This window comes from Polyodon spathula, chromosome 2 (genome assembly GCF_017654505.1).
Source record: "Polyodon spathula isolate WHYD16114869_AA chromosome 2, ASM1765450v1, whole genome shotgun sequence".
In the NCBI taxonomy this organism is placed as follows: Eukaryota; Metazoa; Chordata; class Actinopteri; order Acipenseriformes; family Polyodontidae; genus Polyodon; species Polyodon spathula.
In genome coordinates this window covers 106,904,659-106,920,090 of record NC_054535.1, presented here as the reverse complement: position 1 = coordinate 106,920,090, position 15,432 = coordinate 106,904,659, and the positions used below count along the sequence as shown (strand labels likewise).

The following is a 15,432-nucleotide window of genomic DNA, read 5'->3' as shown; positions in this document are numbered from 1 at the left end:
GCAGAGAAGAGCTTGAAGCATATACGGGAGATGCTGTAAATCAAGCTCAGTATACATTAGGTCTAAAAACAAAAATCCTACCTGTCTTCCTTAATTATCAGATAAAGGTGTGGTGTTGTTTTGTGGTACACTGTGTACTGCGCTTGCCCGGGGCATTCACTGAGTATCACTGTGATGTGTTATTATTTATACTGCATTGGGCTGCTCATTTACTTAACAGGGTGTGAGATTGAATTATCCAATGTTTCAAAAGAAAATTACTTCTAAATAAACTGAAAATGTGTTACAGTACATATACAGGGTGATTAGAAAGTAAGCTCACCACATATATATATATATATATATATGTTTGCGTTCAGCCAGTACAACAGAGCATAGGCTGGAACCGGTGACCACAAGCGAGCGTCTTAACCACAACGTATAGAGTCGGGCTCATCAGTAGTGGTGGTGGCTACATCGTCTTTCACCTCTCATCTCAGACAGTGGACAATGGTCACACTTATTTATTAATCACAGATCCATTCAATAACGTTGTGTGGATATTACTATAAGTCAACGATAGGCTACTTTATGAATGGAGTCTCGGTACAACTGCACGTGAATTAATAAAGTGCAATTCCCCGTGCTCACATATTATTACTTTCTACTTGCACGTGAAGTCCTGTGCAATCCTCGTGCCTAAATACAAATATACATTTTAAACACTCGTGTTACACAGACTCGTTTATATCCCGTGTACCAATGACTATACACCAACAGTTAACACACCATACGCAACATATAACAGATAATATACACAGGGGCAGGGACTTTGTCACACATACCCCCCCTGTGCAAAGCACACATGGCCTTAATGGCCCCCCCCCCCCCTTAAAAGCCCAAAAGTCCAGCACAAAGTCATGGGCCAGGACCGGAGGCTGCAATGGGCCCACAGGCCATAAGGCTGTCAGCAGCAATGCTGACAGCGGGGTGGCATACTCCTGCCAGGGTAGTCCTGGCAGCAGAAAGGCTGCTTGGGGGGTGGTCTACTGACCTCCCCCCTTCTTCGTGGCAGGCAGCTCCCCTTGGTGGGGTTCCGGCCACAGTACTTCCTGCTGCTTTCCGGAGCAACAGGCAGCCCCACGCGAATCGGATCTGATGGCAACCCCAGGCGATGCAGTTCCAGAGACCCCAGGCAATGCGGAGCGACAAGCAACCCCAGGCGATGCGGAGTGACAAGCAACCCCAGGCGATGCGGAGCGACAGGCATCCTTGGGCGAAGCGTGGCAGGCATCCTTGGGCGAAGCGAGGCAGGCATCCTTGGGCGAAGCGAGAAAGGGAGTCAGGACAAGCTGGGGTGCGGGTGTTGGCCCTATGCAAGGGCTGCTGAGGACCGGCAGCATCTAGTCCTGGTCCTTCTGGTGCAGGGAGAGGCAGCTCCTGCTCCTCTCCCCCTGATGGAGGCAGAGGCAGCTCCACTACCTCTCCTCATGAGGGTGGGGGAAGTGATACCAGCAGGCATTCATCTTCTGCTGGTGGGGGAAGTGATACCAGCAGGCATTCACCCTCTGCTGGTGGAGGAGGCAGAGGCAGCTCCTGCTGCTCTGCTCCTGGCGGTGGAGGTGGCAGAGGAGGGGCAGCTGCTGCTGCTCTGTGCCTGCCGTGGAGGTGGCGGAGGCTGGAGTCTCCTGGAGGTGGAGGTGGGAGCGGCGTGTAGTCTCCTGGTGACACAGGGGACTGGTGCGGCTCTCCCTCACTTGCAGGGGACTGGTGCAGCTCTTCCTCCTGCTCTGGAGACAGTGGTGGGACCTCTCCTCTGGCGCTGGAGACGGCTCCTCTCCCTCTGGCTCTGGAGGCCAAACCAGCATCCTCTGCTCGTGGATATGGGAGCGGTGGACGCTCTGCCTTCCTCTTCCCCTTTCCCCTTCTCTGCCTCCTCCTCACCTTCCTCTCCTGGGCCAGTTCCTCCTCTCCCTCTTGGTAGGGGCAGTGCACCATCGGGTGCCCAAACTCCCCCCAGGCAAGGCACCAGCCTTGGTTCTCTAGACCACCGAGGAGGCCCTCCAGATCCTGGCAGCCATCTCTCCAGTTCCAGCCTTCCATTTATTTATTTTTTGTTTTTATTTTTTTATTTTTTTTATTTTTTTAACAACAAATTGCGGTCCCTGCTCTGGACTGACGGTTGGAGGCGCTGTTGTCCCGGTTCTGACACCACATGTCACAAAAACAGCTGGAATGGGTGGCGTCAGACCAGAAACAGGAAAATAAACAGCAGAGAGGTGGAGTCTGGTGGAGCTGAGCGAATTGACTCACTCAGCATTTAATAAATAAACAAACAGACAGAAAATAAACGGCTGTAACAATACAAAAACAGGACATGGCACATTCGCCAAAATAAACAGACAAACAAAACGGACTAAACAAAACAAACAATGGACTAACGAACAAACACGGTGAGCTGCTATTTTTTAATGATTACTATTATTCTTATTATTTTTACCTCCGTCTCCTATCCCGTTCTCCACTCACCGAACACCCAACCGCGAGTGAGTGAAAACATGCAGCTTTTATACAGCTGCACCAAGACTCGACTGCTAATCAATCATTCAAATGGAGTCTCGGTACAGCTGCACGTGAATTAATAAAGTGCAATTCTCCGTGCTCACATATTATTACTTTTTACTTGCACGTGAAGTGATGTGCAATCCTTGTGCCTAAATACAAATATACATTTTAAACACTTGTGTTACACAGACCCGTTTATATCCTGTGTACCAATGACTACACATCAACATTTAACAGGGGCGGGCACTTTGTCACAGAAGCCCATACAAAAATATTCAATTAAACCCTTTAAAAAAAAAAAAAAAAAAAACATAGCACAGTTAAAAATAGCTCCCGGTGTAGTGTTATTTTTCAGGTACGAGTTAAAAAGTGGTACTCGGCGCACTGCGCTTTCTCACCCATGCCTAAACAGGTTCCCTAAGATAGCAGGGGAGCGCCCATTCAAATTTGATACCTTATGCTGTTTTTGGCACTTTACAGCTTTTTAAATTGAATGTACCATATTTTCCAGTCATTTGCATCATTGTTAATGTAATTTATCACATGTTTCCACTATTAACAGAATGGTATGTGACTATTTCTCATATGCAATACACTGGGTCTTGTTTATTTTTTTATACTTGTGCAAATTTGCGGTGGACTTCTCATGTTGTCTTGTTCACCGTGAATTGTTTTTGTTTTTATAGAAATTGATTGTCTGTTTCCAGTTTAAATTTGCAAAAAAAAAAAAAAGTATAAGTAATGGTACATTTATTAGCAATATAAAATGACCCGGCAGATCGCAATTGTTTGCACATGTACAAAGATCTGAGAGTTTACAACTTTCAACGTGACATACCACTATCTGACGTTAGATGAGTCAAGTTTTGGCGCGCATACCGGATTCTAACAATATAGTCTACAGATGCATTCTGCCTAAAGGCAAATACCTTAACCGGTACTTACTTCGCAGTATTTACGGTTATTTTGCATACTTAAAGGCAGGCTGCACTGTGGGCGCTGTTAGGTGATCTCACTCGGGATTGGTGCAGTGTTGAGATGTTATTCAGCTGTTAGAATACACTCGTCTGAGAGAGATATACATTGTAAACTGCAAAGCAGAGCATTGTTTTCAGAAAGCGCACTGTACTGCAGCTTGGAGTAACCCTGCTTCACTTGGTCGCGCGAACGGAAAAGTAGGTAATCCTCTCTATTTGTTTATTTATTTAAACATCATATTAAAAAGCATCTTTATTTTTAACGTGTTTTTACATATACGTCGAATTTAGAAGATTTGTACTGCCACCACGGCACCCTTATTGCCTGCCACTAGCGGCATACCAAAACGATATCATATATCTTTCTTCAGCCCTGATGTTAAACTATTGACAGGACAGTCTTTCTGGTGTTTCTTGCTGCAGAAGAATTTGCACAAGAAATAAGAAACACTATATATATATATATATATATATATATATACATATAATATATATATGATATATATATATATATATATCTTCTGTGTGTATATGACAGACACACACACCCTGATTTTATAATAAATGTTACACACACACACACACCCTGGTTTTATAATAAATGAGGCCATTCGGCACGTCTATGCTTTTCTGGTTCCTAGCAGTTGTTTGTTTTGCCACAACAGCATAACTCAATAGCCCATTCTGTACCTTTACCCTCTGTGTGAAGAAGTGTACTCCGTCCCTCTGTCCTGACCTAAGTCTCCACTTCATTTCCAGCTGTATCCTCGGGTCCTGGTTTCTGTTCTGCGCTTAGAGTATTGATTAGAGTTAGTATGTCAACTAGTTTTAATATCTTAGAGACTTCAATTTAATATTTCAGTGCCACACACACAAGTTAAATGCTATACCATCCAAAAACTGTACAGTTTTTTAAAATCTGCTGTAGCATGTAGTGCAGTACTCTATAAGAAACGGTATTGTATTTGTGTTCAGGTTGTGTTCGCTGCCCACGCTATCATATCAAACAGTGAAATACAAATAGTCAGGAGGAAACAGCCACTTGAAACTGTATTCAGCGCAGTCGAGATTGTGAGAATCATTTAAACAAACAAACAAGTACATTAATACATAAATTATACGGAACGGTATTTACAGCGTGATTCACACCGATGTGCATCGATTAGAAACACTGTATTATTATTTATGAGCATTTAATGTAATGATCCGTTTGTTACTGAAATCCATATTTAATGTACTGCTACTGGGGAAATCGCCTCGTGAAGAGATGCGCGGTACTGTGGTTTAATGCACTAAATATTCCCGCTGTACAAGCACCTTCACATATCCCAGGAACAGCTTCTAGCACAAACCCAGCTAAGAAGAAAATCGCAAAGGAGAGCGCCCTAGCTATATGGAATAAGGGACCAAAGGGATGAAGAGATTATAGGATAATTGAAAGTTTGTGGAGGAACTACAATGAGCAGCATACGATTATACGAGAAAACTGTAGTTATATTGTCATTGTGTGGGATAATCTTAACCACTGTTATTTAAATAAAACAGCGTAAGTAACAGACCAAATCACCACCAAATCTTCTCAGACAGTTTTATATTATATAAAAGGACGGATTCCTAGATTACACCAGATAAATTATTTATTATCTACTATACTTAAAAAATGATGTAATAGATCTATTAATAGTTTATTTAAAAAAAAAAATGAAGGGGAATGTCGTAGTGGTTTAGGCACTGGGCCCCCTCTCCGCTCCAGATTTCCACTTTAACGACTGCACGAACCAAGTCCGATTCAAACGCTATTCAAAGCGCGTGTCCACCAGGACCAGAACATCTTACAATCTGAAGCAATTCATATTTCAAGTCGAACGCGTTGTCACCAGTTCTGTCTTGTGTCTACCTGGACTTGTTTCGCTATATAAACAATCAACACAAATGATCAAATGTAGCGCGTCACTAAAATCCTGTTGACTGTCTTTGACTTTTGACCCCTGATTGCATCCCTACAGCTTGCAGATACTGTTATATCTATCAGTGCTCTTCATTGTAATAGTTGTAATGTGGGGGGATATATTGGGAATGTCCCGCTGCTGCTTGTTGGTGTGTGTCCTGGGTTGCCCTTGAAAATGAGATGTTATCCTGAGGTCTCCATTAACCTCTGAATGTAGACGCAGGCGCATGCATGTTCTACTCGCTAACCCATTTCAAGCAGGGGAGAAAGCTTGTTAAAAAAAATAAATAAAAGAAAGTAGACATAGGTTCTATTCGTTGTGTTTCCAGTTAGCAGACAGGCAGACAAACAGAGACAGCTAGACTTTCTATTCTGTAAGCCCTGTGTTGTGTTTCAGGCAGACAGACAGACAGACAGACAGGCAAACAGACAGGCAGACAGGCAGACAGACAGATGTTACATTCTGTAAGCCCTGTGTTGTGTTTCAGGCAGATAGACAAGCAGACAGACAGACAGACAGACAGGCAGACAGGCAGACAGACAGATGTTACATTCTGTAAACCCTGTGTTGTGTTTCCAGTTGGCAGGATCGCTGGGGGTGCAGTATGGCACTTGAAGCTGAAGAGAAGCGGGTTGGCGGTGCGCATGAGAGTGAGATGACTGAGGAGAGCTTTCTGCAGGAGCTGTACCATTTCATGAGGAGCCACGAGACCCCCATCGAGAAGATACCACACCTTGGCTTCAAACAGAGTGAGCACGCAGAGAGAGAGAGAGAGAGAGAACGATTGTCACTTCATTTAAAGAACACACTGTAGAACTAATACTGACACATATTGATATACTTTCTTTTGGTTTCTTTTGGTTATTCCTTAAGAAGTAGTATTAAAAAAAAACATTGCTAATGGTTTTTTGTTTATTTTTAATTGACACTAACTGGAAGTCCCAGAACTAGCCTTGGTATTTCATTCTTTCATGATGTGGAGAGAGTAATGTTGAAAAAAGTGGGAAAGCCGCTTTGTTCACTAATAGCTATGAAAAAATAGCATTAAAAAATTAAATATGCATTTAACCTTATAATGCCCATTTCTGTATCACATATGAAACAATGTTTAAGCCATCCCTCTATGTTATTATTTCAAGGTCCAGCCACACAAGCCAGAATTTTTCATATGCAGAACATTATATGTTGCTAGACTGAAAAGTGTTTTGTACAAGAAACGGAATCTAGTTATATAAAGTTTTTTTTTTTTTTCATTTTAAGAAAGCTTGGACATTATAGGGTTAACATAATCGTTTATTGAAACAGATGCTAGATGTATGAAGAGATGGCAATACTGTCAGCTCTGTGTGCTTTGAACCACCAGCTTTCCCTGTTCTTCAATAGTGATCTAATGCACATGCGCCACAGAAAGTGTACATGCTCCACATTTCTTTCAATATACCTGATATATATATATATATACCTTATATATATATATATATATATATATATATATATATATATATATATAGTAATATATATGCGGTATTACATACTGTATGCGGCTTTACCCTTCACCTACTCTGTGGTCTTGTTTTTGCAGTCGACCTTTTTGTCATGTACCAGACTGTCAAGAGCCTCGGAGGATATGACGAGGTACGTGTGGATGACAGGCTGACCTCCCTCAGCACAGCTCCCTCAGCACAACCTCCCTCAACACAGCTCCCTCAGCACAGCCTCCCTCAGCACAGCCTCCCTCAGCACAGCCTCACTCAGCCCAGCTCACTCAGCACAGCTCACAGCACCTCACTCAGCACAGCCTCACTCAGCACAGCTCACAGCCTCACTCAGCACAGCCTCCCTCAGCACAGCCTCACTCAGCACAGCCTCACTCAGCACAGCACAGCTCCCTCAGCACAGCCTCACTCAGCACAGCCTCACTCAGCTCAGCACAGCCTCCCTCAGCACAGCCTCACTCAGCACAGCCTCACTCAGCACACAGCACTCACTCAGCACTCAGCACAGCCTCCCTCAGCACAGCCTCACTCAGCAAGCCTCATTCAGCACAGCCTCCCTCAGCACAGCCTCACTCAGCACAGCCTCCCTCAGCACAGCCTCACTCAGCACAGCCTCACTCAGCACAGCCTCTCACTCAGCACAGCCTCACTCAGCACAGCCTCACTCAGCACAGCCTCACTCAGCACAGCCTCACTCAGCACAGCCTCACTCAGCACTCAGCTCCTCACTCAGCACAGCCTCACTCAGCACAGCCTCACTCAGCACAGCCTCACTCAGCACAGCCTCACTCAGCACAGCTCACTCAGCACAGCCAGCTCACTCAGCACAGCCTCACTCAGCACAGCTCCCTCAGCACAGCTCACTCAGCACAGCTCCTCCACTCAGCACAGCTCACTCAGCACAGCCTCCCTCAGCACAGCACTCAGCACAGCCTCCCTCAGCACAGCTCACTCAGCACAGCACAGCCTCACTCAGCACAGCTCCTCACTCAGCACAGCTCACTCAGCACAGCCTCACTCAGCACAGCCTCACTCAGCACAGCCTCTCAGCACTCAGCACAGCCTCACTCAGCACAGCCTCACTCAGCACAGCTCCCTCAGCACAGCCTCCCTCAGCACAGCACAGCTCAGCTCAGCCTCCCTCAGCACAGCTCACTCAGCACAGCCTCAGCACAGCACAGCTCACTCAGCACAGCCTCACTCAGCACAGCTCACTCAGCACAGCCTCACTCAGCACAGCTCCCTCAGCACAGCTCACTCAGCACAGCTCACTCAGCACAGCCTCCCTCAGCACAGCTCACTCAGCACAGCCTCACTCAGCACAGCTCACTCAGCACAGCCTCACTCAGCACAGCTCAGCACAGCCTCACTCAGCACAGCCTCACTCAGCACAGCCTCACTCAGCACAGCACAGCTCACTCAGCACAGCTCACTCAGCACAGCCTCACTCAGCACAGCCTCACTCAGCACAGCCTCACTCAGCACAGCCTCACTCAGCACAGCCTCCCTCAGCACAGCCTCACTCAGCACAGCCTCACTCAGCACAGCTCACTCAGCACAGCCTCCCTCAGCACAGCTCCCTCAGCACTCTCACTCAGCACAGCACAGCTCCCTCAGCACAGCCTCACTCAGCACAGCTCTCAGCTCCCTCAGCACAGCTCCCTCAGCACAGCCTCGCTCAGCACAGCCTCACTCAGCACAGCTCACTCAGCACAGCACAGCTCACTCAGCACAGCCTGACTCAGCACAGCTCACTCAGCACAGCTCCCTCAACACAGCTCACTCAGCACAGCCTCACTCAGCACAGCCTCACTCAGCACAGCTCACTGGCAGCAGCAGCTGCTGGGAACTATTGAATCCCATGTTTTAGTCTTAGTTACACAACTCTCCTCCAACCAGGATCTGGACAAACGAGCATCTGCAGGGCTACTGGGGGTGGGGCATCCCTTATAAAAGCTTACCACAGGATTTTTGCACTTTGACCATGCTTTTCCTGTGGTTACACTGCATTTACTATAGTTTACCATGTTTTACCATGTTTTTTTTTTAATATGCTTTAACATAACACTCTGTGCTTTACAATGCTTACCTATGCTTTACTGTGCTTTGACACACTTTGCTAAGCTTTTGCTATAGAAAACTCTTAGAAGGGATTGGTAGCATTTTTATCTCCACCCAGACAGTATATCTCAATATTCCTGAATAAATGTATTTCAAGGAGCAAGTTTTCCCACAAGCTCAGTTATCAGTTTTATGAATGCAGAAGGGCTGGTATGACAGTATTAACCGCACAGCTACACTGTCTGAGACACCCTGTTAATTACGGGTTTCATTGAATCAACACACTGTCACATGCATTCTTCTGTATCTGTGTAACCTGGTGCATGACTCCTCATGTGTGCTGTGTTCATTTCACCCAGGTGACGAAACACCAGCTCTGGAAGCAGGTGTACAATAAACTGGGAGGAAACCCTCGCAGCACAAGCGCAGCCACCTGCACCCGACGGCACTACGAGAAGTGAGTGGAGCTGCTGAATCCCCCCCCCCCTTCCCAATTACATTCTGCACCCCCCAATTTGAGAATCACTGCCAGAGAGGATTGCAGTTGGGTTTCATTCCTGTGGTGGCTTTGTGATAAAGTAGCAGATGTTCTTTATTTTATTGGCTAAGTTGAATTGAAGTTATGCATCTCAGTTTAGGGTTTTTTATATCCTAGTTAGATTTCAGATGTGCATGAGATAATTCGGTGACGGGCAATGCCTTTAGTAAGTATGTCTATGTTACCTGCTCAATGGTGTGAACTGTGCAGCCCCACAGTTGCACAATATTGACACGTCTGGCTTACAATAATACCTAAGTAATTGTGTTTTGTATCCTTGTAGTGTTTGTGTTTTCTATGGAGTGAAGAGGATTGAGGAGTCCAGTTTGCGTAACGCGTTTGGAATCTTTTTAAACCCTTACTTGCGCATAATTGGCTATATCTTACACTTTTTATTCTTTCCTTTTTTAACTGTTCACGAGCGAGTCTACAGTAGAGACTCCAACTCCCCCCCCCCCCCCCCCCCAGAAATATAAGCATGGGGCACAACTACAACTAATCTAGATTTATTTTAAGCATTTTAATGCTGGTGTCAGTTTCCTTCTCCTTTAAACTTTTAAACTTTAAACGTTTTCTTTTTTTCATAGACTGATTCTTCCGTTCGAGCGACACCTCCTGGGGGGGGGGAGCCTTGCTCTGTCCCAGCACAGGCCTCAGAAACGGTCCTGGAGTGGGAGTTTAGCAGAGAGGGAGGAGGAGTCGGCTGAGCTGAAGATGGCAAAGCACAGACTGCAACAGCAAAGTCTGAGATTCTGCCAGCCCAGCACTGCAGTGCGAGAGGTACTCTACTGCACACACAGTATCAGATCAGTGAGGATGGGAAATGTGCAGCCTTGAGCCCTGACCTACATATACTACAGCATATAGGTAGAGCCCTTCAAGAAACATATTGCATCCTACTTTCCAGACAATCCTTGCAATGGGGTTCCTGGATAGAGGATGACCAAATCAATTCATTTCATAAGCATTTGTAGGAAAACACACTCCATTCCTGGTTAAAGAAGGGGGGTTGTTGATATTTTGTTGCAGCTGTACATTTCCATGAGCTACCTAGACTTACGCTCCAACCTTTCACAGCAAATGTTATCTGTAATTCTCTAATTGATCTCTTTTTTTGTTGCCTTCAGAAACACCAGGATTCGGTTCCACACAGCAGAGTGAGGCTAGTCTCCTTGCCAGTAGCTGAGCAGATGAGACAATACTACAAGCTGAACCCTTCACTGACCAGATGCCAGCCTGGCACTTTGTTGACTGTCCCTAGGCAGAGGCATTACCAGCCTGCGATGCAGCCAGAAGAACCTGCTGAAGGACCCAAGCAACAGCTGGTGCTGCTCAGGCACCTTGCCCAGGAGTACACACATTCATCATGCTGGGCTGAACCCTTGAACCTCAGTCTGAAACCCCGGAACACAACAGCTGCAAGCAAACCAGGCCAGTCCTTATCTTTGACCCCAGAGCCCAACGGCAAAGTTCCCAAATTCTTAAACACAGTTTCTCCGCTGTATGCTTCCTGGAACTCTACAAAGGAAGATGCACATAGAATGGTATCTCCACTCAAGGATCTTGACCCTGTAGTTGGACAGTCTTTTGCCTTACAGGAGGAGGTGTCTGTGATTGACATGACGAGGTCTCCTTGTTCAGTTTCTGCAGGTAGTTCTGCATCAAGACTACCTAGTCCCAATGGACAAGCTCCACAGGACCGAAGTTGCAGCACTCCCAGTTCCCTGGCAATAAGGGGAAGCAATGGCGAAGCGATTGGCAATTCTGTCAGTGAGCCTTGTAAATCCCACTTGGGACCTCTGAATCCTCAGGCCACTCCTAACAAAATGGAGATCCAGATTCCCTTTTCGCTGTTGCAGAGCTGGTTCAGGAGCCTGAAAGACAAGCCAGGCTCCATTGTCCCACCTAACAGTTGTAGGGCACCATCTGCATACGAAGACCCCGGCGATGTTGGCAGGGGATCAGTGCCCAATGTGGATATGACAGCCAGGCCACTGGAGAATGCCAATGATCAGCATTTCCAGAGGCCTTACAGGGGACAAAGGAGTCCTGAAGAAGATCAGATTTGGAGGAATCAGCTGCGACAGCTCTCCAGAGAGTCAAGGAGGTATTTATACCCTTTAGATCCTGCCAGCGCAAGCCATCTCACTGCCTCAGAGACCAGCCTGAGCGGGCATCCTAGGTACACCTGTGTCAACAGCCAGATGATTCCCATGGGATTGAAAGTGAAAGAGTGGGAAGACGTGTCTGACTGTCACAGCGATGTGAAGACAGTCCCTGATGCCATCGTGCCTTCGTCTGGCTCACCTGGCAGATCTCACATCACACAGTGCGATTCAGTTAGAAGAATGTATGGTCAACAAAAGCACAAAGAATACCTCAAGCATTATTCTTTTGAGGACAGACCCCTGCAAAGACCTTGCAATGACAACAACAACTTGGTGCTAGGTGGCAGCGGCCACTCCCCTCCCTATAAAGGCTACCAAGTGACCAGGCACCCCTCCAGTATTGGTCATGTACCAGAACTACAGGTGGAGACTGCGGGGTCTAGGTCACTAGCCGATGGCGTCGGTACTTCACCTTTAACCTCTTCTGGAGGGCATGTGAAAACAGCATCAGCCCCACATCAGGTCTTGCTAATGAACCAAGCCTCACCCACAGCACTTTCACTGACACATGATGAATATCTAAAACTACGGAGACTCATATCCAGCTCCCCGTAATACTGAATCAGGCTGTACTGTATATTGCATTGATTGTTCTAGTGTCTCGATCCTCTGTGTCCCGGATCCATCAGTCTTCGTATTGTTACTTTTTTTTTGGTTTGGTTTTTTTTTTAATTTCTTTTTTTATACACAGGATTTGTTTTTCTGACTGTAGCTTAAAAGCTTAAAACTTAAAAGTGCCGAATACTTGATGGTGATGGCTCTTACTTTTATAGAGACACTTTGGCTAATCTAGCTTACATTACATGTTGCATGTCTGTAGCAGGCAGCCAGAACTGAAGAGCAGCCACTCCTGAGCTCTGGTGAAAGCAGCATGGTGCATTAGAGCTTCAGAGTTTTTAAGAAGCGCATTACTTTGCAATATATTTGTTCAACATAATCCCAATTGTTTTTATATTTGTATTCACACATCATAGGTAAATTACCTTTTTTCAGCTTGGGTATAAGAGAAATTCTCTTTCCCGTGGCCAACTCTCTGGAGTAAATGTTGAGAAATCTATACCCCAGTTGATATACGACCCCATGATGTTTGATAAAAAATTTCAAAGGAGTCGGCAATATGTTTAAAATAAAACTCTGGGATACAGATAACATGGGACACAAAACAAGTGCAGGTGTATCTTAAATTTAAAAAAGGGTTGAGTAATTCATGTTTTAATCCATTTAATTAATGCCTAACAACTTCAAATTTCTTAAAGGTAATTAATCTGAAAATACGAGTATCATGATACCCCTAATATATAATATAATGGCTTACTACTATGATTCGCTATAGCTAATACAGGGTAAATATAATGCTGTCCTGACATATTGTACTGTGCATATGTATAGATAATGTTCTCTCATTGTGTTTAATGTTAAATATTTATATCTGTTATTTCATGATGTCTATATATATAGTTTGTAAATACTTTAAGCAATGCAATAAATATGCATACTGACTGTAAAAACAGGACAGTAGAGACTGCAATCTATAAAACCACCCCTTATAGTGCAAGGTGCTAATCCTCCATTATCTGCACTTATCAAGTTTCTTTACTGGCCTGCTTATGCGTGAATTGAAGAGGCATTTGTACCACCTGATACATGTATTCTATGGGTGAAAACACAAAATCTGTATTGTATTACCAAGAATGTTGTATTAGTTACTGTTTCCTTATTGGTTTGTCTTTGCCTGTAGCTTGCTGTGTACTGATAATATAACATCATGTAATAAAATTGTATGTGTAAATGATGCAATTGTAAAGCAATCTCACTGCCGATCATACCAAAGCCAATCACGACATGAATCAATAAATACAAATGTATTTATCACTTATGTCATGATGCAGGTGCATCAACATATAAAATGAACAGAGTAAGAGAAAAGCAGGAGGCGAGCGCATGTTAATAAAAATCATAATAACTCACTGATTAATGAACTGACAAACTAAATTTCCGAAACACCCTTACATACGGTAAAAATGCAGCAGCATCTCTAGATTACTCTCTCAATGACAAGTTCATTTTGAAAAGAATGGATAAACCATTTTAATTTCAGATGGATGATGATGAGTCATCATGTTACAAAACCATACTGTATCAGATCTGAATCGGTTAAAAGGGTGTTCCCTTAGCCAAAGTGTTCTAGGAGGTGTTCCTATACACCGAGGCTGCTGTATTAAATGACCACTAAGTATAATGAGTGCCTTTATTTCTTCCTTTGTGACATGACACAGCTTTTACCCATTAGATACTACAGAATATTTAAACACGTTGACACTTCCTTATAAAAACTCTTTATAGACCTGAAAAACTAGACTAACCTGTTGGTAATACAATATTATATGTATATGAGTGTTTTGTTCACTGGCTGTGCCACAGTGTTGTAATATAGCACCACATCTAATATGTGTTATTATTTCTAACCTTTGTCTGAGCTGTTGTGTCAACATTGTTGTGAATTAAATATTGTACCTGTTTTAATCCTTAGGATACCAGTAGAAATAACAAATAGATTGAGCAGTGCAACTGTAAATTAGAATACCAATGGAAATAGCAAATATATTGAGCAATGCAACTGTAAATTAGAATACCAATGGAAATAGCAAATATATTGAGCAATGCAACTGTAAATTAGAATACCAATGGAAATAGCAAATATATTGAGCAATGCAACTGTAAATTAGAATACCAATGGAAATAGCAAATATACTGAGCAATGCAACTGTAAATTAGAATACCAGTGGAAATAGCAAATATACTGAGCAATGCAACTGTAAATTAGAATCCCAATGGAAATAGCAAATATATGAGCAATGCAACTGTAAATTAGAATCCCAATGGAAATAGCAAATATATTGAGCAATGCAACTGTAAATTAGAATACCAATGGAAATAGCAAATATATTGAGCAATGCAACTGTAAATTAGAATACCAATGGAAATAGCAAATATATTGAGCAATGCAACTGTAAATTAGAATACCAATGGAAATAGCAAATATATGAGCAATGCAACTGTAAATTAGAATACCAATGGAAATAGCAAATATATTGAGCAATGCAACTGTAAATTAGAATACCAGTGGAAATAGCAAATATATTGAGCAATGCAACTGTAAATTAGAAAAGTGGAAATAGCAAATATATATGCAACTGTAAATTAGAATACCAATGGAAATAGCAAATATATTGAGCAATGCAACTGTAAATTAGAATACCAATGGAAATAGCAAATATATTGAGCAATGCAACTGTAAATTTCGACAGCCCTTGTCGTGAAAAAAAAGCTTCTTTTCTAATCTGTTTTCACAGACTTTAAACAAATAGTGAGTCCCTATAATAACACAAGAGAAAAAAAAAACAAACGCTAGGGTCTAAATTAAATTAATATTCATTATAAAAATCTCAAAAGTCCAAACTTGCAACAAGAAGGCGGCATTCAATAATCAGTTACACTCAACTGTGATTGAAAAGGGCAAGAACTATGCTTTGCATTTCCCACAGGCAAGAATTGGTGCACAAATGTGTGTGTGTGTGTGTGTGTATATATATATATATACACACAACTAAGCATGGGTATGTGGGGGTCTGAGTTTTACCTGCAGGAAATGATTCATAACACAAAGGCGGCTCATGATAACAACAGCACACATTTTTT

General features: G+C 43.6%; 1 protein-coding gene across 2 annotated transcripts; it reads left to right on the top strand.

The window, feature by feature from the left end:
- Positions 1-3,542: 3,542 nt before the first annotated feature.
- On the top strand, positions 3,543-13,525 carry LOC121306860. 2 transcript variants are annotated; one of them, XM_041238847.1, is made up of 6 exons: positions 3,543-3,723; positions 6,050-6,219; positions 7,053-7,105; positions 9,387-9,484; positions 10,153-10,345; positions 10,693-13,525. In XM_041238847.1, exons 2-6 carry the CDS (start codon positions 6,075-6,077, stop codon positions 12,286-12,288), a joined length of 2,085 nt encoding a protein of 694 aa, XP_041094781.1. In that variant the 5' UTR covers positions 3,543-3,723; positions 6,050-6,074; the 3' UTR covers positions 12,289-13,525. The 2 variants fall into 2 exon arrangements, with proteins under 2 accessions (XP_041094781.1, XP_041094774.1); XM_041238840.1 differs by having other exon boundaries at positions 3,544-3,719.
- Positions 13,526-15,432: the final 1,907 nt, after the last annotated feature.

Coding starts and splice junctions, on each gene's coding strand:
- LOC121306860 (XM_041238847.1), top strand. CDS start 6,075: ATGGCACTTGAAGCTGAAGAGAAGCGGGTTGGCGGTGCGCATGAGAGT. Junction 7,106..9,386: donor GCCTCGGAGGATATGACGAG/GTACGTGTGGAT, acceptor CATTTCACCCAG/GTGACGAAACACCAGCTCTG. Junction 9,485..10,152: donor ACCCGACGGCACTACGAGAA/GTGAGTGGAGCT, acceptor TTTTTTTCATAG/ACTGATTCTTCCGTTCGAGC.